Source organism: Thunnus maccoyii, chromosome 13, assembly GCF_910596095.1.
Source record: "Thunnus maccoyii chromosome 13, fThuMac1.1, whole genome shotgun sequence".
NCBI lineage: Eukaryota > Metazoa > Chordata > Actinopteri > Scombriformes > Scombridae > Thunnus > Thunnus maccoyii.
The window spans coordinates 12114923-12139517 of NC_056545.1; the positions used below are offsets into that span (position 1 = coordinate 12114923).

At 37.5% G+C, this 24595-nt stretch overlaps 3 protein-coding genes across 17 annotated transcripts in view; 1 reads left to right on the forward strand and 2 right to left on the reverse strand.

Annotated features, from left to right (window-relative positions):
* Positions 1–2453: 2453 nt before the first annotated feature.
* Positions 2454–11449, reverse strand: LOC121910070 (solute carrier family 22 member 5-like). 3 transcript variants are annotated; one of them, XM_042431047.1, is made up of 11 exons: positions 10693–11449; positions 9731–9913; positions 7402–7505; positions 6674–6828; positions 6328–6499; positions 5724–5850; positions 5113–5207; positions 4419–4633; positions 3597–3779; positions 3348–3483; positions 2454–2716 (listed from the first exon to the last, which is right to left on the reverse strand). In XM_042431047.1, the coding sequence occupies exons 1-11, from the start codon at positions 10897–10899 to the stop codon at positions 2647–2649; spliced, it is 1647 nt and encodes a 548-aa protein (XP_042286981.1). In that variant the 5' UTR covers positions 10900–11449; the 3' UTR covers positions 2454–2646. The 3 variants fall into 3 exon arrangements, with proteins under 3 accessions (XP_042286981.1, XP_042286982.1, XP_042286980.1); XM_042431048.1 differs by having other exon boundaries at positions 3348–3402; positions 7402–7529; XM_042431046.1 differs by having other exon boundaries at positions 7402–7529.
* Positions 11450–13143: 1694 nt separating this feature from the next.
* LOC121910067 (solute carrier family 22 member 5-like) overlaps positions 13144–24595 on the reverse strand; it is a 99736-nt gene continuing 88284 nt past the window's right edge. For all 12 annotated transcript variants that reach the window (XM_042431034.1, XM_042431031.1, XM_042431033.1 and 9 more), the window contains 11 exons: positions 19328–19451; positions 18493–18675; positions 18233–18336; positions 17804–17958; positions 17489–17660; positions 16675–16801; positions 16064–16170; positions 15242–15456; positions 14565–14747; positions 14254–14389; positions 13144–13846 (listed from right to left, as the gene is read on the reverse strand). In XM_042431034.1, the coding sequence (XP_042286968.1) occupies positions 13777–13846; positions 14254–14389; positions 14565–14747; positions 15242–15456; positions 16064–16170; positions 16675–16801; positions 17489–17660; positions 17804–17958; positions 18233–18336; positions 18493–18675; positions 19328–19451 (1576 nt within the window). In that variant the 3' untranslated portion in view covers positions 13144–13776. The remainder of the gene's footprint in view (positions 13847–14253; positions 14390–14564; positions 14748–15241; positions 15457–16063; positions 16171–16674; positions 16802–17488; positions 17661–17803; positions 17959–18232; positions 18337–18492; positions 18676–19327; positions 19452–24595) is intronic.
* Positions 20437–23598, forward strand: LOC121910073 (sodium-dependent phosphate transport protein 2A-like). 2 transcript variants are annotated; one of them, XM_042431053.1, is made up of 4 exons: positions 20437–22257; positions 22402–22513; positions 22605–22800; positions 23487–23598. In XM_042431053.1, exons 1-4 carry the CDS (start codon positions 22044–22046, stop codon positions 23592–23594), a joined length of 630 nt encoding a protein of 209 aa, XP_042286987.1. In that variant the 5' UTR covers positions 20437–22043; the 3' UTR covers positions 23595–23598. The 2 variants fall into 2 exon arrangements, with proteins under 2 accessions (XP_042286987.1, XP_042286988.1); XM_042431054.1 differs by lacking the exon at positions 23487–23598 and having other exon boundaries at positions 20437–21901; positions 22114–22257; positions 22402–22694.

Genomic DNA, 24595 nt, shown 5'->3' on the forward strand with positions numbered 1-24595 from the left:
GGGTGAGCTGCATTGCACAGCCCTAGCAGGAATTTTGTGCACAGTTCTCAAAGCCAATTCTGCTTTTTAGAGCTTTTTTGTCAAGTTATAGATTACAAAGGTAATAAAATACTCAATAGATGATGATAACTTTGACCAGTTATTTATGTTAGGCTTCCATTAACAAAGAAATTAACCTGGCCTGCAGCCAAAGTCAGATAAGAACAATCAGTAAAATAATATTATAGTACAACATAGTAAAAATAAAGTATATCCCATGGACAACGTTCATAGAGGCAATAATTCAGTGTAATTAAGAATAATTCTAAAAAAGTCCGTTTTTAAAAAATGCTGGTACTTTTAAAACAGTCACCATATAAGATCACAGATTAGCAACAGGTGTCTTTCTAAATCTATGATGGAGTCGTCATCATACCTGCTCAAAAATGCTTGGGACATGCACTCTCCAGCCTCATGAACAAAGTGAACATGTTTCTCTTCTGCATACAGTCACTCAGTGACTGCTGCTATAAGCGCCTTTTGTTTCCTTGGTTACAGTATATCACCCTGACAAAAGCCATATGTTATAAGTAACTAAATGTATCTCATAGTCAGTCATTTGTTTCCATTTTTTAGGGTTTTCCATGGTACACTTAGAACTTTTGCTTGATCACTGAAATATAACTTTGTCCAGTGATTATTTTGTATGCATTTATTATTGCTCTTTGGGAGGGAGAAGATAGCTAAAAACAACAATTTGGATAAGACAAAAGTCTTTATAATCAAAATTCTAGTTTTCTAACTATTTGATTTATTTTCCCATTTTTGTAATTCCTCTTTTATCTCCCTTTCCTTGCCATCACAGTTTTTTTCAGAGAAATTTTTATTGCTTATTTGTACACCTAAATTCTTCATGTCATTTCTATCATGGACATTAATCACAGGTCATGTGTCTTCCCTTCCAAACCAGACTCCTTCTGTTTCATTACGGTTTAGTTTTGCACCAGATACCTCTTCATATAGCTGAAGGTGTTTATTTGCTCATTGGGTGGCACAGCAATGTCAGTATGTCTGTTGGTTGGTCCACCACTTTGGTCAAGACTGAAATATCTAAACAACCACAAAATGGATTGCACTGAGAGTTTGTGCAGACAGCTGTGTGTCCCAAGAGAATGAATCCTAATGACTTTGGTGGTCCCAAAACTTTTCCTCTAGTGACACCAAGAGGTTGACAATTGTAATTTTGAATGAAACATCTCAGCAGCTATTAGATGGATTACCATGATATTTGTTACAGACATTCATGTCCCCCTCATGAAGAATTCTAACAACTTTGGTGATCCTTTTCATCTTGCAACCATCATCTAGTCATAAATATACTGTAAATAATAAACATTATAGCACTTTGCTAAACAAAGTTACAAAGTGCTTTACAGAAAAAAAAGAAAAAATAACAGCAACAGCAAAATAAAGTTAAATAAAAATATAAAACGGCCAGAGTAGGATGATAAAACCCAGAAACATATTAAATATTCATGAACACTTTCCAATAAAATGTTTTAAGACGAGATTTAAAAAGATGCTAAAGATGTAGCCTGTATGATCACAATAGGCAGAATTCTACAGTTTGGGGGCTTTAACAGCAGCAAAGGCTCGGTCATCGAGACCTAAGAATAACCAGCAAAGCTCCATCCACAGATCTGTGGATGACAACTTATTGACTATGTGCCTGGGAGACTCCCAGACACGTAGGGAGTCAACAAATCATTGATATAATTTGGAAGGCCATTTAATGCTTTAAAAGAGATCAGTAGAATTTTAAAATAAATACAGAAAATATCAGGCAGCCAGTAATGTGTTCATATACCTTAATGAAGGTTAAAATTCAGGTAGCAGCAGTGGAAGGAGCTATGACTGATACCAGCATAAAGTGCAGTTGTCTAAAAAATAAATGAATGTATGACCTTCTGTAAATCAGTAGTAGACAAGAAGGATCTGATTTTGGAGATTATGTTGAGTGAAGCATGACTGGACAACATTCTTCACTTGAACATCAAAACAGTGATCTGAAGATTTCGAGCAGCCAAGCTCACTGTGAAACAGGCAGGTGAGAGTTTGTTGGATGAAAGACTATGACCTCAGATTTAAGACAACATACCTGTAGTGTGTATATGCATGTCTACATGAAACTATAATATATTCATATTTATTTATCTTACCAAAAACATGCTTATTTCAGATGTAATGTGTTTATCTGTTATTCAGTATGTGAGCCAGTACTTATATTTTTTGTTTTTAATAGCACTTCAATCTTTTGTTTGACACTTAAAACCTATTAAGAGCTTCTAATGAATATTCTGTATTAATCTTTGCCATTTAAGATAACTCATACCTGTATACACAGATAAAGAACAACAGACTAAGACAATAAACCTTTATCCTAATAACAAAATATTTATTTCAAAATGGTCACATGTAATATTTCTCAAGTTACACCCCATTGAGAAGAATAAAGTAATGTTATTAAATGTAATAAAAAGAAAACTATAGGTTCACTTTCAGTGAAAAACTTACTAAATTTATAAAAATTGTAATAATGTATGTAAACAATAGTAATGATACTCAATAGCAAGACCAACATCTCAGCTATATGCATACACTAGATAATCATAGAGGATTGTCCAAGAGTACCACAGGCACTGGGGTGTGTTTTCTACTGATGCATGGACACTTCATCCTGTTATGGTGAGAAAAGACAAAAACAAACAAACAAAACATTATTTGTTTTAGTATTTTGCATTGAATGTGGGGCTACTAAGAGGAGGGGGAAAAAAGCATGAATATTTCTTCACTGTCATCAACTTTATTATCATCCTAACAAGCAGCTGCATTTACTACAATGACTGGTGTCATTTTATCACATCCACTTAAAATAAAAATACTCTTTCAGTGGTCAATTAAAACAACTTCATAAATTGTTGAATTGGAAACCTTGAATAAATTAAATTTGCTTGTATGCTATGCAAAAAAAACCCAGAATTATGAGTAAATAACAGTTTTTTGTGAAATTGTAAGATTATTTGTTTATAGAATTTTCTTTTTTTTAAATTCCATTTACTAATATGTCTTCTTATAATATGCTATCTGCAGATTCATTTATCAGCTTCATTCTCCTTAGTTTAAATATATGTAACTAGTGGGACACACTAAATATTAAATAAAATCTGTCCATGAAGGTGGTTTTTTTTTCTTTTTACCATATTCAGATTTTTTTTTCTATAGTGAATGTTGGACTTACACTATATCATCTTTTCATATATAATCATGAGTTTTACCCTGGAGAATCGTGTATATTTTAAGAAACCCACCTTCCTCTCCGAGACATCTGTTGAATAGTTTCAGGTAGAGGTCGTCCAAAACTCTCTGGAAGGAAGAGAGTAGCAAAGGCAGACATAACAGCCAGAGTCCCCATTGTAATATATGGCAGATACTTAAAATATGTACCTGTACAAGGAGAAGAGAAAATTAAGACGAGGAAAGATCTGGGTCTTTTGTAAACGTGTATTTACAGAATGTCTGGATTCAGGGGAATTAATATCTTAACCCATTTTACTCACTCATATCCAACAAAAAAGGTGTAATGCAGCTTCCCAGTCTGGAAACAGTAGTGCAGACTCCTGTCGCTGTGTTCCTGAGCACTGTCGGGTAAAGCTCCGCTGTATAGGTAAACATCATTGAGGCACCAGTGGTAATGGAATATTTACCCAGCATCTCCAGTGCAAGAGACAGATTTGATAAGCCTAATGGAAAAGGAAATTGTTTGTTTTTGAACTGAATAGAACACAATAGAAGTACATAAAAACCCTGATAAAGTTTTGAGCACTTGATTAATTACATGTAATTCAGTGTTTGGAGATCTTTACCCCAACGTCTGCATTACAAAACACACACTTGAGTAACCATAACTAATGGATGACTCATGATGATTCAAGGAACTGATGTAGGATGTAAAAAAGAAAGATGAAGGTCCACACACTGTAGCTCCCTTAGATGCTGTTTATCGAAGTGTCCAAAGAAGAGCATGTAGCTCGAAACGTCACTGGTGGATGTCTCAATAAACTGCATCTAAGGGAACGACAGTGTGTGGACCTTCGTCTTTCTTTGTTACATTGTTTCTTTGGTCCAGCACCTGTTTATGGGATGTACGTGTCTACTCCACTTTTCTGATGCAGGATGTATTATGAATTCCTGTTGCTTGCCATTAAAAAAATGATCAAGTCACTATAAGTTTTTAGTTATGTGACTATTTTACTATACTATTATAAAAAATACTTGTGAATACAGTCCTAGTGTTCCCACTTATGATTTCAGCTTTGCTCCTTATGTCAGAGAACTCTCAGTCAGTCTCTTGTATTTCTAAGCATATTTTTTCTTCTTACCTTGAGGCACTAGCTGAATTAAGAACAATGACACTGCTGCAACGAGCAAGGTACTGATGACAGACAGTCGTCGTGGAAAGTAACGCAGCGCCAGCCAGCTGGAAATGTATGCTGGCACCTCGACAGCCGCTGAGATGAAACAGCTTATATAAGGATCAGCATGGAGTTGGGATGTGTTGAAGGACAGGCAATAGTATCCAGTAATCATTGTGAACCTGGGCAGGACAACGATACAGAGGGCAGACATGTTTGAATAGAAATCTGCATAGAAATACCATTTATTGTCACAAACTGTCTGTAGCTGCAGTGGAAGACCATGACCACTGGACCTTAGCCCACTATCTGTCCTTCACTCCTAGCAAAAAAGAACAATTATAAAATTTTATAAACTAATTACATTGAATCTTCTTGATTCAACTAATGCTGGTATCACTACAAGATCGGCAGTAGAACTGATTTTCAGCATTTATATTTTCTTTTTTCTGTGTTTGCAGTGTGTTTCTGTATGCCATGATGGTTGTTGAAAGTTTTTCTCAATCTGACTTATATTTTGTGTCTTTGCAGTGTTTTTTTTTGTCCATTCACTCATGTTTTTGTAAGGTGCAGTGCAATGTGGTATCCTGGTCATCGTAGTAACTGTTCATAATGCAAAAAGATTTCATTGCGAATTTATGAGGATTGACTGTTTACTCACGACACAAAGCAGAGAATTAGTGTTGTCATTCTGATGCTGCTGTTCCTCAGCAGGTCGAAGATATCATAGTTTTCTTTAGTCTTTGTGTCATTAGCCTGCAAAATAACAAAACCTCATTCTTATTTTGTTTCTTGTGTCATTTAAACCTCAAAAGCCCATCTATGTACTGTAAGATGTTCTAAAAATCCACCTGAGAATATTCTGTACTTACTTTGACATTTAATCAACTGTTTAATCTGAGGTCATACATATCAAAGAGTTAATTTAGATGTGTCAAAATTAACATCCACATTCCTTTTTGTGAATTATTTAGAATAATAAATTATCAAGTCTGAGCTAGGTGTTTTGTTTACACCAAATTCAACATGCCTGGCAGTGATAAGATAATTGCTTTTTAGTGCCAACAACAGGCATCTGTATTAAAAGAATGGGAGCTTCCTGCTCAAACATGAGTGCCACACTTAAAGTTTTACCCAGGAATATGTTGTTTATTATTGTTGTTTGCGTAATTTTTCACTTGTCTCTTGAAAAGGGCAAGAAATGCATTATAAAGACAATGTCCCATGCCATGGCCAAAAGTGTGTCTTTTATATAAGTCAAAGTCAACTTACACTACAATCTTCAAAGACAACCTGTGGAGCCTGAACTTTATTCCACTTAGCAGCCTTTCTCACTATGGCCTCAGCTTCCTCCACTTTTCCCTGAGAGAGAAGCCACCGAGGAGACTCTGGGATGAACCTGCCTCAGTAATCAACAGAGAGAGAGAGAGAGAGAGAGAGAGAAAGAGAGAGAGAGAGAGAGGTTCAGATTTGATGAAACGGACTTAAAAGACAAAACTTAACTTTGACATTTGTATGTCAAAGTATGCACATTTTTTGGGAAATCTTAAGTGAGAATGAAAAGATATAAAACAAGTGCAGCCTTTATTTTGTAATCTTTGTCTTGCTTATCCATACCTTTCAACTATGTCTTGTTTTTGCAGAAACATAGTCATGGATAATTATTTATGAAGTCTGCAAGTCAGTCAAACATTCTTCATACATTCAGGTCTTTACTCTTTGGTTTCAACTTTATGATGATTTTTCATTCTGACAAAACACTAAACTCTCCTAGTAAGAGACAAACAACATGAAATGTATGATAATACGTAGTGAGGTAATTATGAGTAACAACATCAGTAACAATGTGAGTGTTCTTTTAATGAGTGCAACCCACCACCAGAAGGGGAGGTAGGCCAGGGCAGGCACAGACAAAGCCAACAGGAGAGATTTCCAGTTCCTTAAAAAGTAAGCTAAGAGTGGCAGTATCATGTAGCCAGCGGCAAAGCCTAACATCGTCCCCATAGATGAGTACAGAATCCGCACACTGCCAGTCAAGATCTCAGCGCCTGCACAGACAGAGAAAGAAACAAAAATGGAGGGACATGTGAATAAGTGAAAGGCAGGCAGATATGTACAGTATTTTTGACAAACGTAGTTATCTACACTATCTGCATGCATTCAAAAACTGACAAATTTATAAAACTGTTGCATTAATTACAGAATGAGATGTTCATATGTACCCAGCACTAAAGCAGCTACAAAGTTGGACATCTGTCCCAAACCATTGATGAAGAGGAGGATGGTGAACATAAGCCATGAAGAGGAGAAGACTTGAATAAAGGTAAAAACCGTTTGAACTGCAATAGTTGCAAAAAGAACAGGTTTCCTTCCAAATCTGTAGAGAGAAGTCGAATGATTACATGAAGCAAGAAAAATTAGAAGAAAAAAACATTTTTGTGCTACCGAAATACATACAGTATACTGAACATAATACACAGACATGCTCATCACATGAGAACTAAATGCACTTTAAAATTATTTGGATGAAAATAGCCACCAAACATTATGCTTAAATATAGAACAATATTCAACTATGGCCTCATGCATTGTACATGGTATTGTATGTACAGTAAAACACAACAGGTCCAAACAGTTTAATGCAATAACAACATCTCCACAAAAGAAAAGTCATCTTTTGTATTCTGTATAATGATATACACAATGTTTTGTTTTGTTTTTTCAATGTAAAATTATGTTCTAAGTATCAAATGAACCAATTGTTTAAAGTTGGAGGTACAACAAGATCTTAAATGAGTGGTGTAGTGTTCAGTATCAATAGTATGTCAGAAACCAATCAGTAACTATTGTACAGTATATAGGATATACTGTATAAAAAAGTAACCACAGGTTTAAAAGTACTTTTTTCCAAGCACTGCATGCATTGTATATAAACCACATGGAGCTGTACCTGTCAGAGAGCTGTCCTGAGAAGAAGCATCCACAAAGAACTCCCAGGAAGAAAACTGTGGAGGTGAACGGCTGCTTCCACTGCTCACTGCACACCAGGTCAAACTGGAATATATCCATGCAAAACAGCTGAACAATGAAATATGTGGACTTGAAGAAGTCCATGTTGATGTTATTGAGTTAATGCATTTGCTATTTGCTCTGCTGCTGGTTCTAAATGGCACTTATTCTACTGTCCTCTCCCTTAAGGTGAATCTGGTCTGGTCTGATTATGCTTAAAGGATGAATTGGTGTTATTATACATGAATATTTTCTACATATACTAAATATTAAACCAACAATGCGTTACTTCACCTCTCAGTACTTTCTGACTTTCCAACCTCTCCACCCGGTGACATTGTCTTAAGTATAGATATGTGAGCTCCTTGCTTATATATCAAATATGTGTGCATCATCCCAGTCTGAAGTTACAGACAACTAACCTACTGGTGGAAAGCAAAGTCAATGAGATGGTAGTTTAGTTTAGTTTTGTATTTTAATAGGCCTAAAAGAGGAATTGACTGAATTCTCTATCACTGCTAAAGGAGATGTTTAAAAGGAGAATGGTAGGCTACAAGAACAGGTTTTCAGTTGTTCTGTCTGGGTTGTGGGGGGTGGATCAGCTGCTCAGTCAGGGAGTGGAAACAGGTTTGTATCATCAGATCCTCTTAGCAGTGAGGAACTGGGCATTGTTAGGATGTGGGAGGATAGGTAGAACTGTCCTGTAGTAAATAACTTTCTGTAGAATTGGGCACGCTCATAGCTGTGTGTGTGTGTAACCATAGGGAAGTGTGATTGTCAGCAGTGACAGAAATTCTACATTAGTGTTGTTCTTTATGTTTTGAAAGTGTGGTATCAGTCTAGCTCACCCTGTGGTAACCTGAGCAGGTGGTACATTCCAGTCAGGTGAGGCTGAGAAGGTAAAATGCCATTCAGTGGTCAATAGGGAGGATAGTAGGTGTCAGCTTGCTGTGAGGCTGCAGGTTTTATTGTTTGTTGCTATGGCTTAAAAGTTATTTATGTTGAATTTCCCGGGGTTCATTTTTGCCTCTGTTCTGTTAATATTTTTTACTAATAAATATCACTTTTTTGTGCACGAACTCTGGCCTGCTGACCTGTTCTTTTTTTGCATCATCCCTTTAAAGGTCTCTAGTGCTAAATGCCATCTTCTGACCTTTATATGTGGTGGTGACACAACATCTCCATTTGTAATAGCACCTTTAGCAGAATTTTCCATTTAGCGTCCCTACCTGAGCCATGTGATGACCTATCTTGTTACAAGGAAATCTGAGGAACTTCTTTTGTGTGGTTCTGTATTGTCTTACACAGTGCGTGCACCACAGCTGATAGTTAAATAAAACCATGCAAATCATATCACAGAAATGTCAGCAATGGGGAGACAAAAATGACTGGTCAGGCTGAATAACTGAGGCAAACACATTAAACGGCAAAGGGTGTGTCTCTCTCATGTGCAGCTAGTGAACCGCTACACAGCACATCGGATTTTACAGACTGTCAAGTTAATTATAGTTATTGCTGTAGTTAACGTACACTGGAACACTGTGAGTAGCCTCACAATTTGAAGGCAGTGCATCATAATTATATCTCATTAACAACACTCAGTATCTCCCCTGAGATTCGCAGTCTATAGTGTAAACAGTAAACTAAATAAAGTGAACATATAGCTATATCAATACTTACATTTGCTTGTGAAGAGACTCTTTTCAGAGATGTGTCATTTAGGTACAACAATGAGGAAGCATTGTCCGGGTGTGCTGACTGACTGTAATGTGTTTTGTAACGCTAAATGGTTGCATCACTTCCATTCAGTGAGAAAAGATGCTTACTCATTTTTACAGTGCACTGTGTGAATTTAAGAACTATCTGGTGCACTGTAATGATTTTGGCACTGAGGCATCCTTGAAAATGGGTTGCTTCTTTGACTGTTCACTATGTACAGAACAAACAAATGAGCCTAGACGCATTAAAATGCCACAGGGAAAACCCCTGACTCAACAACAACACCCTGCAGAGCAATAAAAAACATGCAACACACACACAGGAAGGCAGGCGCATGCAGAGTCAGTACGCTTAGAAGATCAAGAGGAAACAAAGTCTGCAAGACAGATGCACAAACAGACCAGGGGGGTTACGAATAGGGGCTGCCGCTGTATACAGTGGGATGAGGAGAAAGGCTGCAGCGACAGTAACAGCCGAATACGGCAGGAAGCTCGTTCCAAGTCTTCCACACACACACACACACACACACACACACACACTCAATCACTCACTTCAGAGACTATGGTAGATTCGTAGATGTCAGTGCTGTAGCTCCACCCGTCCACACATCTCTCCTGCTCCAGCTCAGTGAGGTTGACGTCCCTGCCAGGGATGTATCCCTGAGCAGAGAGATTTCTGACCACATCCAGCCTATATCTGCTGCATTTGCTCTGCTCCAGTTTCCCATTCACCACCTCACAGTCACAATGACACAAACATTATTATTATTAATACATTTATTTTGCAGTGAACTTATCCCTGTATTCTGTATGGTGCGATACTGTGCGAGTAGTGTTAAGTATGTTAAAACTTGAATGCAAGGCTAGGCTTTTGACAATACAGTGCTGACAACTGCGTCCTTACTCTACATGTACCTTTCCATGCATACAAAAACAATTATCCTGGAATGTGGTCATTCAGCTTGAAGCCAAACTGTTAAAGTATTGTAAAGACCTAAAAGGAGAGATGTACTTACATGGCTTTAAAATTCCAGCTTATTTTACAAATAGTAAGTTTAAGTATTGAACAGATCATGTTCTGTTTGACTGCATGATGTGTTTGACTTGCAGAAACAGTTTCTTAGTAGTCGAAATACTGTACATGTGAAAATGACAGGCTCCTTTTGTTCTAAACGTTTTGGCCTCCATTTATCGCTATTAACCTGTGTAATATATTGTTTAAACCTTTTATAACAGCAGCATTAGAACTATATGCACATATGGCAAATGAAAAAGTGTTACTTAATTAAAACATTTAGTTATTCCAAGGAAATAATTTCAATATCACAAAGACGCATTTTTATACTTTATTTGAAGTGTTTTCACGCTTATTCTTTCGGTTTTGCAAAAGAAAAGACTCCGAGAGTGAAGACTATGTGGTTAGTTTGACCACATTCACTCCTCGCAGCCGATAAGAAGCGTAGCGCACAGACCGGTTTTGGTCTGAATGCAAACAAGGAACAGCGTGTACTTACCTGTACGGGGATGATAGCACTCTGCCAGTCTTGGGTAAGGTTGACGTCAGGAACCAGGCAGTGGTGCGTTGGTGTGTCATTCACAAAAACAAGGGTAAAAGCACCGAATCCATTGGGCATGATACTGGCACAGAGCAGGAAGAAGACCGTCTGCTGGAAACGTCCCCACTGTCCCAAAAAAGCTATACTGTCAGCATAATCCTTCATCTTCAGTCTTCAAGAATCCTCTTCCTTACCTGTAGGTCTACTGTGTTCTTGCAACTGTGTCCTGTACAGTTACACAAGCAAGCTATACTGAAAGCTCTACCATGTTTTTTTTGTGGTTCTACAGTATACAGGCAGTTAAAAAAAGACAAACTGTAATCATGCAGCGACTTGCCTCCCAGCTCGCCTGTCAACCAGCCACAGCCCTACAGGCATGTCAGCAGTATACTGGCTTTTTTTTCCCTAATCAAAATCAAACAAACCAAAAGGTTGTTTGACCGCACCTTGGGATAGATTGTGCACAGGTAAAAAAAAAAAAAAAAGTCGATTGTCCATGTAGGATTTTGCGTTTCTTTTATGGTTTTATTTATCCACTGGCACGCATCCAAATAGATGACAGACTCATCAGCTCCTGCTGCCTCTCTTACTCTAGTTTGAAAAATCCTCATCACCTGCCTGCGTTAACCGCGGTGAAGTTGGTTTCAAGTTAAATAATCGACAGTCATCATTCCGGACCCAGCGGCTTCCTCAGTTTCACCCAGTGTTGGCGTAAGAGGAGGGTTAACGCTCTGAATGAACCACAAGCGTTTCACTTAGGGACCATCAATAAATTACAATTTGAATCACACGAGGTATTGAAAATAACAATCACACCATTGTTATTTTCAATACCTCTGTGCTGAGTTGCCCATATTAGTGAAAATTATGATTAAATTTTTTTACTAAATTGGTCTCATGTAGCGCACCTATTTTGATTGCTAATGTGTGATTAATTTATTTTACATAAATATTTGAATAGAAAATAATTGCAGTTTTTTTCCATGTGACCCAGTGACTCCAAATCAATACTGAACTGTAGTACTACACTGGACAAATAAGATACACCTATTTTTTTATTGGATTTTAATCTTTCATCTGTTTTCCGATTTTATGGAAATTCATCATTTTTTTCAATAGCTTCCATGTCATGTGACTCAGTCACTCCAAATCAATACTGAACTGTATTACCATTTCTATGCTGATGATACACAGTTATATCTCTACTTTGACACTAATGACACTAATCATTTAAACAACCTCCACGCTCCCACTGCAGATATCAATAACTGGATAGCGTCAAACTTTCTGTAGTTAAGATCAGATAAATCCAAGATTATTATCATAGGTCCAGACTCAGACTCCCAGAAATTCATTTCCTCCCATCTTGGTCCTGTTTCATCAAACATTAGTAACTCTTGTGGAAACCTCGGTGTTATCTTTGAAAACCACCTCAACTTCGACCAGCATATTAATTCTGTTTTCCAATCATGTTTTATCCAACTCAGAAAATTTTCAAAAAACAATTCAAATCAATCAAAATAAATTTTTATCTGCCAGGAACTTAGAAACAGTAATTCATGCATTTATTTCATCCCAGTTAGATTACTGCAATGCACTCTTCTCATGCCTCATCCAACAAAACCTAAATAAACTTCCAGGTCCAACAAGAGGGAACACATCACACAGGTTTTAAAATCACTCCATTGGTTCCCAGTCTGTTTTAGGGTTGATTTTAAAATTTTAATGATCACTTTTAAGGCTTTTAGGGAGTTAGCCCGAGAATATATAGCTGACCTCCTGACCTCCTACAAGCCTGGATGCAAACCGAGATCCTCTGGTAGGTCATTCCTGGCCATTCCTCAGTGAAACCCAAAAACTACAGGTGACAGGGCCTTTTCTGTTCAGGCCCCTCACCTGCTGGAGGAGGTCAGGTAAGCTAAGGGGTGGAGCTGAATCCGAATCCAGTATTCAGAAAAGCGCAAATAGTGGGTTTTTATGGATATTTATTTTGTACAAATATTTTTAAAATTACTTGAAAAAAACATGTCAAATAACAGCGCACAGGTCTAGACTCATAGCATAGCAAGGTTACATTGCTGTCTCCATCTCTCTTCTCTGCTTTGTGTCTCTGTTTCATAAATACTTGCAGGTCTATGTGTCTGGTGGAGCTGAGCCCTTTGGCTGGGTTGTTAGTGTAGTTGTCCGTGGTCTGGGAGATCGGGGTTTCAGACCTGGCATGGGAACCCTCCTTAGCAACAATAGTTAATTGAAGAACACATTTTTAACACTTTAATATCCTAAAATTAGAGGTTTAATAAGAACAAAAACAGGATTATTACGCCTATTTCCACTTTTATTCAACTACAAATACAAATAATTTTGCTGTCTCAACAAATACAGATGCAATACAAATACTGGGCTCTCTGCACATCCCTAGTATTATTATTATTATTATTATTATTATATTATTCTTTATGCATGATATAATACATTTTTTACATCACTGAAAGTCCATCTTTTTTCAAATGCATCCTCCAAATGTCTTCTTTTGTGAGTCAGACTCTCCATAAGTTGTACTTCTTGAATAATACCTTTCCAGCTTCTTATGTCTGATGGTGTGGTCTTTCTTCACCCTCTTGTGATTTGCTTTAATGCTGAGATCTTCAGGAATCTAATTCTCATCTTCACTAAATCCATTTGGCTGGTTTTCCAAGTATAATATCATCTTCTTTTAAATACAAAGGTCTATTGAAAACCTTCTCTATAGACTGAGACAATTCAGACCAAAATTTACTTTAAGATTTACACGAATAAAAAAAAATATATAAACAATTGGCGCACTTTCACAGTTTCACAGTTCTGCCAGCATTGGGAGTTTAATCCTCTTTTACATTTCGGAAATAACTTTACTTTCTCGGTAAATTGTCTTAAATATAAGGAACAGGTATCTTCATCTGTTTTGTTCTTAATTATTCTTCCTATTTTGTCTTAATAGTACACATTTTAATTTAATCTTCCCCCCCAAATTAAGAACTTGTTAATTTAATTAATGTTTTAAAGCTACAGTTGACTTTCCGAAAGCACCACAGGTTCTGGTGTTTCTTTCCCAGTGATGCATGGACACTTCACCCTGGTATAGGGGGAAAAAAGACACACAAAGTAAGATTTGGTTAAGGCAAATTTGCTAAAATTTGGGAATATTTCTTCACAACTATCAACTTCACTATAACAGCATAAGCAGCTGTGTTTAATGTACAGTAATGACTGTTGTCGCCATTATCACATCCACTTGTAGCCTACACAAAAGGATGATGAGGATAATATAATAACTAAATGTATACAGTAAGTAATTACTTCACACCTTAAACAACAGATAGTATATATAGAGAGATATATAACAGGCATATTCTATTGATTAACTAACAGCTGTAATAATAAAAACATCTTAAGTGCATATTTTAATTTTTTCAAAGATTATTAGTCTAGAAGAAGATTGCAGCTTCACAGTAGGAGCTTCATTCCCTATCAGCATCTCACCTCTCTCTCTTATACATCTGGTCAACAGTTTCAGGAAGAGGTCGTCCAAAACTCTCTGGTAGGAAGAGAGTGGCAAAGGCAGACAGAACAGCCAGAGTCCCCAAAATAATATAAGGCAGATACTTAAAGTATGAACCTGTAGGAGGGTGAGAGAAAATAAGGATGGGAGAGAAGCTTGTGTTTTTTCTGACATGTCTGTACTGTATGCATGATACTGTATGACAGTATCTAAACTGTGCATATGTAGGAAGATCGGCATTCCACACAAGTTAAAACAAAAAAATGTTGGGATATAAGAGCAGTTTACTCACTCAGCTGTATCAAAAAAGGTGCAGAGCAGCCACCCACTCTGGAAAACATAGAACATGTCCCTGTTGCAGTGTTCCTAAGTACTGTTGGGTAAAGCTCTGCTGTGTAGGCAAACATCATGGATGTACCGCAGGCAAAGCCACATTTACCCAGCATCTCCAGTGTAATAGACACCTCTGGTAAAGCTGAAGGAGACGGACAATAGTTTATCTTAAAAATAGAATAAGTCACGCATTTGAGTCCTGAAAAGTCAACAAGTTTACAGTAAAGCTACTACACAATTTGTAGAAAGGGACGCCCAAATGACAAGGAGAGGTAAATGTCTAAAAAATAAACCCCCTCACTTGTAGATGTAGTATCAGATTTAATACTGTCCACAGACCATTAAAGTCATACTAAAAATCTATGTCTGACCCCTGTGGGCTTGCAAGGCAGCTCTGAAAACTTTGTAGGTTTCTGGTCAGCTTGGATTCATGAGAGATAAAGTGGCACATTACAGTGGCAGCCCAGTTTTATGGTGAAAAAAGTGTAAGTAGAGACTCAAACCACTACTGCAGTGTAATCCACTTCTCTGCTGTCTTCCCAAACGCTGACATTTATTCCTTATTTATTTTAATTTTATTTATTATATTTATTCTCTGCCTCTTATAACTGTGGATGTCTCATTCTCACTACTTACTTTCAGGCACCAGCTGAATGAAGTACAGGGATACTCCGCCCAGGAGCACTGTACAACAGGAGGAAAGTCGTCGTGGAAAGTATTTCAGTGCCAGCCAGCTGAAAAGGTATGCTGGCACCTCTACAGCCGCTGAGATGAAACAGCTGATATAGGCATCAGCACCTAGTTTTGATGTGTTCAGGGACAGGCCATAATAGCCAGTACTCAGAGTGAACCTTGGAAAGACACAGATACAGATAGCAGAGATGTTGAGGATGGGACATGAGTCAGAAATAGTATATCAGTAGTTGACAATCATATGGTATTGAAAATCATGAGTTTGTAAGTTTATTACATACAAATAGTATGATACATAAATGATAGTTGGAGACCACTACAGTAGAAAGATGGACAAATTGATGGAGGACACATTAATAGATGGGCAATGTGATATATTTAAGGGTTTTAGTTAACTTCATGCTTCTTAGTAAGATACTTGAGAACAGACTGTGTAACTTGGATCAGATCAGAATACCCTTATTAACACCCTGTGTGTAGGGTTGGAAGATTTCTAACTCTGACAAAAAGACACTATGGCAGTCAGCAGTGCTCAAACATGCACTAGATTGCCAAAAATATATAGAAGACACACTTTTGTGTACTTTTGGTACGGGGCTGAATAAGAACAAATCCTGCAGCCTGGTTTGAAAATCTTGTGGAAAGCCTTCTTCAGAAGTGTTCCACATGCTTGGTTTGGATGGCTACATACTTTTGTCCATATAGTATGCTTAATTCTGTATACTATATAATATAGTGTGTGTAAAAAGTGTAATAAGCTCTCACCACACCAGGCAGAGAATCAGTGTTGTGGTTCTGATGTTGCTGGTTCTTAATAGGTCAAAGGCAGTGTGGAGTTTCTCTTTTTTATACAGTGACTTTTTCTCGTCATCCTGCAAGACACAAAACATCAGTCAACTTGTTATGTTTTGTTTAAATGCCCTGACAACTTATTTTCTCAATCAGCGTGTATGGGTGATGGTTACATGAAAACACAATTTTCTGCCAAATTAAAACATTTTTTGGATTATTTTACATGCATTTAAAGTGGGAAGGGCTCAGCTGGAAAAAGATGTCACATTTTTTCCCCACTAGATGAGTTTTTGAGTGTCAGACTCTTAAAAATAATTTAACTTCAGTTGCTGCTTATTTTATGCATAAATATGTAATGTTGTAAAGAAATTCTTCAAATTTGAAGCCAATGTTTCAGGAGCTTCAAGTCATATGCTAAGGCGATTGTTGACTAAAATCAGTCAGTGCAATTAGGCTTAATAAAATCAGTGAAATCTCCTACAGCGACTTTAGATAAAGGAATCTAAAGAAAAGACCCCAACATGTCTTCACTTTTTGTGTTTTTTTTGTTTGGTCCTGAATGCTTTAAATCTAAGTCAACTTACACCACAACATTCAAAGATGACCTTAGGAGCCTCAACTTTGTTCTGCTTAGCAGCGTTTCTCAGTATGGCCTCTGCCTGCTCCACTTTTCCCTGAGAGAGCAGCCACCGAGGAGACTCTGGAATGAACCTGCCTCAGTAATCAACACAGAGACAGACAAGTTAAAGTGAGGCAATATCAGAAGTAGCCTTTAAAATGACAAAACAATAAACAACATGAATGCAAACAGTATAAGTAAAGACAAATAGAGAAAAAAGCTGTTTTGTAAATGATTGAGTATTGAAATGAGCACAAAATATGTGATAATTTTTATAATCATCATTTGATCATTTCCTATGTGAAGCATTTAAAACTGTCTGATTTTGCTATATATAGTGTTATTACTAAAGGAAGACACTTTAGCTTTGAAATTTCTTGTTAAGGAGAGGTTCCATCATGGGTAATCCTTCATTCTGCATAGCACAAAGTCCATATTTATAATAACAATAATTTGTGCAGTCAGTAGGGAAACCTTTGCAGGTCACAAACAGACTTCTTTTTTTCCCAGGAAAAAGCTTCTTGTATGTTAAACCCAGTCAATTATTCATGGGATCTACACATGAGTTTAACATTTGACAGAGCCAGATCCTAAATGTAGGATTATTAATTAATTAACAGAGCATTTTTCATCTTGACAAAAACTATGATATGATAATAGAATCAAATTTCCAACAATAACAAAAACAACAACAAAATGCTACTGTAGCTGAAACTCTACCATGAGTTATGGGAATAATCTTTCTTGTAATTTAATGTAATGTGATGAGTGCAACCCACCACCAGAGAGGGATGTAGAGCAGTCCAGACAGAGCGATAGCCAGCAGGAGAGATTTCCAGTCCCTTAAAAAGTAAGCAAAGAGTGGCAGCATCATGTAGCCAATGGCAAAACACAGACACACACCCAATGATGAGAACAGGACCCGCACATTGCCGGTCAAGATCTCTGTACCTGCAGAAAGAAAGAGAAATACAAAGTGAGGGACGTGAACATATCAACAGTTTATCTGTTGGATAATGTTAATAATTCTTATGCTGTATTATTCAGAGCAGATAAATCAAATGTAAAGGAAAGTAGGAGGTGTTTATATGTACCTAGCACAAAAGCAGCAATGTAGTTGGCGATCTGTCCCAAACCACTGAAGAAGAGGAAGATGGAGAACACCGTCCATGAAGGTGAGAACACTTGAACAAAGGTGAAAATTGTCTGAACTGCCATGGTTGCGAAAAATACAGGCTTCCTTCCAAATCTGTATTGAGAAGACCAACAATAAAATAGGAGCAAGAAAGAAATAACATTTATGATGTGACATGTGACATTTATGAAATGACTATTATTTTTTATTTCTATAGAACATATGTCTATGTTCTTGTGTGTATATCAGATTTAGAATTTAAAACAGAAAAAAGATGGAATATCAAACAACATCTAGCACAAGGGCTCAAAATGCTCCATGAAGAATAGGACAGCACAAAAGTAAAACTAACTAAATAAGTTCAAAAGTCTGTTTGTGTTCTCAGTACCGATCTGAGAGCTGTCCTGAGAAGAAGGATCCAACAAGAACTCCTAGGAAGTAAAGCGTGGCGGTGAAAGGCTGCTTCCACTGCTCACTGCACACCAGGTCATACTGGAATATCCATACATTAAGGAGACATTTAGGAAAAATAAAAGCACAAAACAGTTACAGTTCTCAAAAATATTGCAAAAAAATACGATGACAAGAGGCAATCTGCATTAATGTTATGATTTTAATTTCAACTATTGCAAGCATACACATGCATACCTCAGAGACTATGGTGGATTGGTAGATGTCTTTGCTGTAGGTCCATCCATCCACACATTCCTCCTGCTGCAGGTCAGCGAGGTTGACATCAATGCCAGGAATGAGTCCCTGAGCAGAGAGATTTCTGACCACATCCAGCCTGTATCTGCTGCATCGGCTCCGCTCCTGTTTCCCGTTCACCACCTCACAGTCACAATGACACAAACATTATAATGAACATTTCTGTTTCAGTGAATGTATCCCTTGTATGGTGCCATTCTGTGTATGTGTTAAAATTGTGAAACCTCAGTGGGCTTTGGACTATATGGCGCTGACAGCTATGTCCTTACAGTACCTGTACCTTTCTATTTACCTTCATGTATCATGTATAACCCTGGAACGTGCCATACCACTTTATCAGTCTGTTTATGAGGGCTTGATTTTTACAACAAAGGCAGAAAAATACATAAACTTCATCAGTTGTACTGTTTATGACTGTGCTTTAACATCTTATCAATGTTGTTAAGTTTTGCAGATCTACAGCGGGTACTTAAACTGTTTAAAGTGTCATAGGTCTGTATTTATAGACTATTTGTAGAAGCCTGAAACCACAAAGCTTTAAAGTTCTTAGTGAGCCCATATCATTGTAAAACTGTATCTTAATTAACTATGAACATGCACCTTTTCTGTAAGTCTGTTCAAGATTATTTGCTTTCAGAACAACTATAAACACTTTTGACTGCCGACATGGTTGGACAACCCCATGAGTGTGAACTAGGTCTGAATGAGCATAAACCAAACTTAAGAAAGTTATGTATTTGCACAGTTCCAAATTGTCAGTTGTGCAGTCATTTACCTCTATTGGTATGATAGCATTTTGCCAATCTTCAGTCAGGTCAACTTCAGGAACCATGCAGTGGTGACTGGGAATGTCAGCCACGAAGACGATGGATAAAACTCCAAATCCGTTGGGGACAGTGCTGGCACAGAGCAGAAAGAAGACAATCTGTTGGAAACGTCCCCAATCACCCAGGAAGGCTGTAGTTTCATCATAATCCTTCATAATTTCTGAAATCCACCTGATTACTCTACAAGTGCTGTCTTCGATAATGTCTTTGTGGGAATGTGTCTTATCTACAGCCTGTAAACTCGCAGTCGACTATGCCCTATGCACTGTGCCAGCAAATAATAAATGGTTAATTGGCTGTATTAATATAGTGCTTTTATTGTTTTCCAACCACTCAAAGCGCTTTACACCACATGCCAACATTCACCCATTCACACACACATTCATTAATTGATGGCATGCTGCCATGCAACGTGCCAATCTGCTAATCGGGAGTTCTAATGCTCATTCACACACACACCCACACACCGATGGCACAACAAGTATCTTGCCCAAGGATACTTCCGCTGATCTTCCGATTAGGGCCACTGCTGGCCATTTGAGTGCCATAAGCGTAATTGCTCTGTGGCTGAACTCCAAAAAAAAAACTGAACTCCACCGGTTACATAAAGAAGTCCGACTGTATGGAAGTCTATGAGAAAATGACCCTACTTTTCACTTGATTTATTACCTCAGTAAACAATCCTAATGAGTTTATGGTCTCAATTGCTACTTTAAAGTCTTCTTCAATACAGCATGTTCATTTTGTAAATTATGGCCCCATTTAGAATAAAATAGATGATAAAGCAGCATATGTTTTATGGCATGGCTGCCTTGTGATTGACAAGTTGCTACCACGGCTAAAATGTTGATAACATAATGTAATCATGGCATAATCCCAGATTCACAGAGTATAGGCCTATACTATATATATATATATATATATATATAGCATATACTGGTTTTAATGGTTTTAAATCTGTTTTTCGCTAGCAAAAATTATTATTAGCATGAGCAATATCACAGTTAATCACAGACTGTAAATGCACTGTGCTAACCAAGCTAGCAGCTAGCGCTATGGTCAGCTCCACCCTCTGGTCGAAATATGGTCACTTCTGGCTCCAAATATCCAAGATGGCGACGGTCAAATCCATGATGGCAACAGTCAAATTGCTAAACTTAATGGCAATACACAAACCAATGGGTGACGTCATTGTGACTACGTCCACTTTTTTTTTTTTACAGTCAATGGTCCTGATTGTCAATTCAGCTGTCAAGGTTGCTAGGCTACAGGAGTGGTGCTTCATGATGCAAGGGAAAGGGCGGGAACAGCTGGTGACGCAAATAGGAAATCCTCCGTAGACCAGACCATCCCATTTAACAACGCTCAGTTCGGCCTTTGCGGCCTACAAAGGACATGCCTTTGTAGTCTTTGTAGGACTCACCTGAAAAAAAAATTAATAAAGTGACATATTAACAGTCCTACAGTGAAAATGACAACAGCTTAATCTCCCCCATGCTATAGGTCAGTGCGAAATGCATTCTGGGATAGCTTAGCTGTAGTCGGTTAACCAATGGTGTAACTTCATCACTCATTGACTCACTCAGTCAGTGACAGACATTCATGGTTATATGGTTATACTTTTGGTTTTATTAGTTCCATAGTAGCCTATTTGGTAAATAGTAACGTGAATATTAAACTAAAACCATGGAATCATATCATATACAGTACATAGGTAATGTTTATAGATGCTGCCACAGAGTGATACAAAGAAAGACAGAATGAGCGAGAGAGTCTTGGCTTTACATTATACCACCAGTCAATCCGTGCTCTACAAATAGTTAATCTAATCTACACAGTAGCACCTCCCTTTCTTTGTATGCCTTTCTATTTTCCTCTTTCTCATCTTCCCTTCTCTTATCCTGTCTCTCTTTTCCCTTTTCTTGTAAGTTATACAATTTAGTGCATTAGGTCCTTTGGTTCTTGTCTTTTCACTCAAAGAAATTAAATTAATTATGTTTTACTTATTGCTATCAGCTGCAATCTAAGTCAGCATTCACTTTCTGAAGCAGAGGCACCATTTCTCAAAAACCCAAGGTATGTTGAAATAATAGAATTTGCACAAACTGCATGCTTGAAGCAAGAAAATGTTGTTCTGCAATTCATTTGTGTTTTGGTCACAATTTTGGTTACAGTGAATGTTTTGTAATGTTAAAACAAATCTTTGAGTGTTCTGTAGTGGTAGTATCATTTAATAACATAACACAACAAATATTACTACTATCACAACTTCTGCTGCTTACATAAATAATACGACTACTATCACTACAAGTACCACTACTACAGGCACTAAGCACTATGAATTCTGCTTCAATTACCCATAATCGGTGCCCTACAGGATCAGACTATGGAAACTCAGCTGAGAACACAGCAAGTGAAAACCGTGGTATCTGCTCTCTGCAAAATCCCGCTCCTCGTTCTGCTCCTGTACATCTTTGTGTGTTCCCTTGACATTTTAAGCTCTGCCTTCCAACTAGCTGGGGGTAAGCAGCCATCATTCATCATAATTATCTTCATCAACCTTTCAACTTGACAGTATTCAGTAACTCACATTACCATTTAAATATAGTATAAACTGTAGTAACACACGTAGACACATAATTGTCTATATTAGCTACTCTTTGGATGCCCAACCTGATTTTGATATTAATGCTTTCTGCCTGCCTGTCACTCTTTGTTTGTCTTTCCCTTCCAGGCAGGGTAGCAGGAGATATCTTTCAGGAAAATGCCATCTTGTCTAATCCAGTGGCAGGGCTTGTGGTGGGAATACTAGTGACAGTGTTGGTCCAGAGCTCCTCCACCTCAACTTCCATCATAGTCAGCCTCGTCTCTTCTGGTTGTGAGTCAATGTATTAAAAAATCTGCAACATTTGTCATGGATAATATACTTAAAAGTCTGTTCAACAGAACCCCATTTCTCCTGTTCTATTAATTGATCTATATTTATATATACACATTTTTCTAATGATGTCTTTCGGTACAGTGCTGGATGTTCGGTCAGCTATTCCAATCATCATGGGCTCCAACATTGGAACATCAGTCACTAATACTATTGTTGCTCTGATGCAAGCTGGGGAGAGAGAAGAGTTTGAACGGTAGGGCTGTATGTACTAAATATTTGTATTGTGCATATTTGTGTGTTTTTTGGGGTTTTTTTTAAATCACTGAAATTATGTTTTTTTCCAGGGCATTTGCAGGAGCTACAGTCCATGACTGTTTTAACTGGTTGTCTGTCTTGGTGCTTCTCCCTCTGGAAGCTGTGAGCGGTCTGTTGAGGTATCTGTCACAGGTCGTGGTCAACACGCTACAGTTCAGTACTGGAGAGGAAGCACCTGAACTTCTTAAAGTCCTCACTGAGCCACTCACTAAAAAGATTATCCAGGTACTCTACCTACATACTGTATCTCCATAAGTATGGCAGATATTTTTTTTTAACTCAGACACAAACAAATACTTATACAAAAGTGAATTCAAAAAAGGATAAAGACCTAGAAAGCAGAACAGAACAGATGGGAATAGAACATAAGAAGCAATTGACAGGCTTTCTTTAGAATGAGTACTACAAAAATATGTGCTAAAACCAAATAGTTTTAAAAAGCATAAACTTTATCAAACATTACATCCTCTATTTCACATTGGAAAACTGATGTAAAATGGAATTTGCACTCCCCAACCATGAAGTGAAAATAGAGAGAAAGAGGTCTCCTACTAAAAGCTTACATATTTAACAGATTTTGCATAATTATTCTCTATCAGTTTAATAGCAGACAGCAGCAGTGGAAAATTAAGCAAAGGTTCTTGAGGGCATGAGAAGAAAAATAACCTGTTAGACTGCAGACAGAAGCAGCACTGAAGCAAAAAAATCAAGTTAAAAACTGTCAAAGTGGGCCTTTTGCATAGACAAGGTGTACACCTCATTGGTGTATTATGCTATAGTGAAACAAAAACCATTTTCTACCAAAGAGCTGGCAGGTAAAATGCGTAATCTCTCTGTAGACAATTGATGGCAGCAATTAACTAATTCTAACACCATAATAATCACATAATAAGATAATTCACTCTTTGTAGCTGGATCGGTCAGTTATTGCAGCCATCGCTACAGGAGACCAGAGTGTGAGAAACAAGAGTCTGGTGAAGCACTGGTGTCTAACCACAAACATGATGGTACTGGTATGATATGTCAAGTTACTCCCTTTCTCTTCTTGTGTCCCATTCCCTCAATTAATACATTTGTCTCACATTGAGCACTTTTAACAAAAAAAGAACAAAAAAATGTGACCAGATTGTTTATGTACATCATGCTACCTGTATTCCACTATTTATAAAGTAGAGTTGTTCATGTATTGAATGTGCAAAATTAGATACGTATTAAATATGTGACATTTTGTAAGTGTCCCACCGTCTCTTTGCCTCAGTCTACACTCTACCTGTTTATCATTGCTGACAGGACAATGAAACAACCTGGAGAACACACAACCTTTCCGAACACACACAGAAATGTATGCCAGTTTTCAAGTATTCCAGTGATTTAAAATTTTTAAGTTGTCTGTGACAGAATAACATCTCTCCTCTCCACTCTTACTCATTTTCCTGTCTACTTGAGCGTTTTAACCACTAGATTTCCTTCTGCACCAATCATCAATAATCAAGATGCTCTGCAAATAAAAAACACTGATTACTAAGTTTGTCAGTTGTTCTCAGAGTCGCTGAATTATTTCTTTCCTTTACAACCTGGTAGTTAAATTTTGTTTCCTACTTCAGAAATCTTGTTCTGTATCAAAAACTTATGACGTCATGTCTCTGCCTCTCTGCCCAGGTATGCATCTCTTTGTGGACTGCTCTTTGTCAGACTTGGCGATAGGTCTGATCCTCCTGGCTTGCTCCCTGTTGGTGCTGTGTAGTTGTCTGATATTGCTCGTAAAACTGCTTAACTCCCTGCTGAGGGGTCAGGTGGCCAATGCTATTAATACAGTTGTTAATACAGGTAATACAAGAATATGAAAGCCCTTTTCCTAAATACCTTTCAGCTACACTTCACAAGGGTATAAATGTAATGTAAAAGTAAAAACACATGTGCCACCAAGTATATATACTGTTTATGCTTATGGCTTGTCTTGTCATGTCCTACAGATTTCCCCTTCCCTTTTACCTGGCTGGCAGGTTATCTGGCTCTGGTA

Excerpts from the sequence above, each read along its gene's own strand:
- LOC121910073 (XM_042431053.1), top strand. The coding sequence starts at position 22,044 with ATGCCCAACCTGATTTTGATATTAATGCTTTCTGCCTGCCTGTCACTC. Across the intron at positions 22,514-22,604 it reads GAGAGAGAAGAGTTTGAACG|GGCATTTGCAGGAGCTACAG; the intron begins GTAGGGCTGTAT and ends GTTTTTTTCCAG. Across the intron at positions 22,801-23,486 it reads TCACTAAAAAGATTATCCAG|CTGGATCGGTCAGTTATTGC; the intron begins GTACTCTACCTA and ends CACTCTTTGTAG.
- LOC121910070 (XM_042431046.1), bottom strand. The coding sequence starts at position 10,899 with ATGAAGGATTATGCTGACAGTATAGCTTTTTTGGGACAGTGGGGACGT. Across the intron at positions 6,829-7,401 it reads TCAGGACAGCTCTCTGACAG|ATTTGGAAGGAAACCTGTTC; the intron begins GTACAGCTCCAT and ends TTCTCTCTACAG. Across the intron at positions 3,484-3,596 it reads ACCTTTTTTGTTGGATATGA|GTACATATTTTAAGTATCTG; the intron begins GTGAGTAAAATG and ends CTCCTTGTACAG.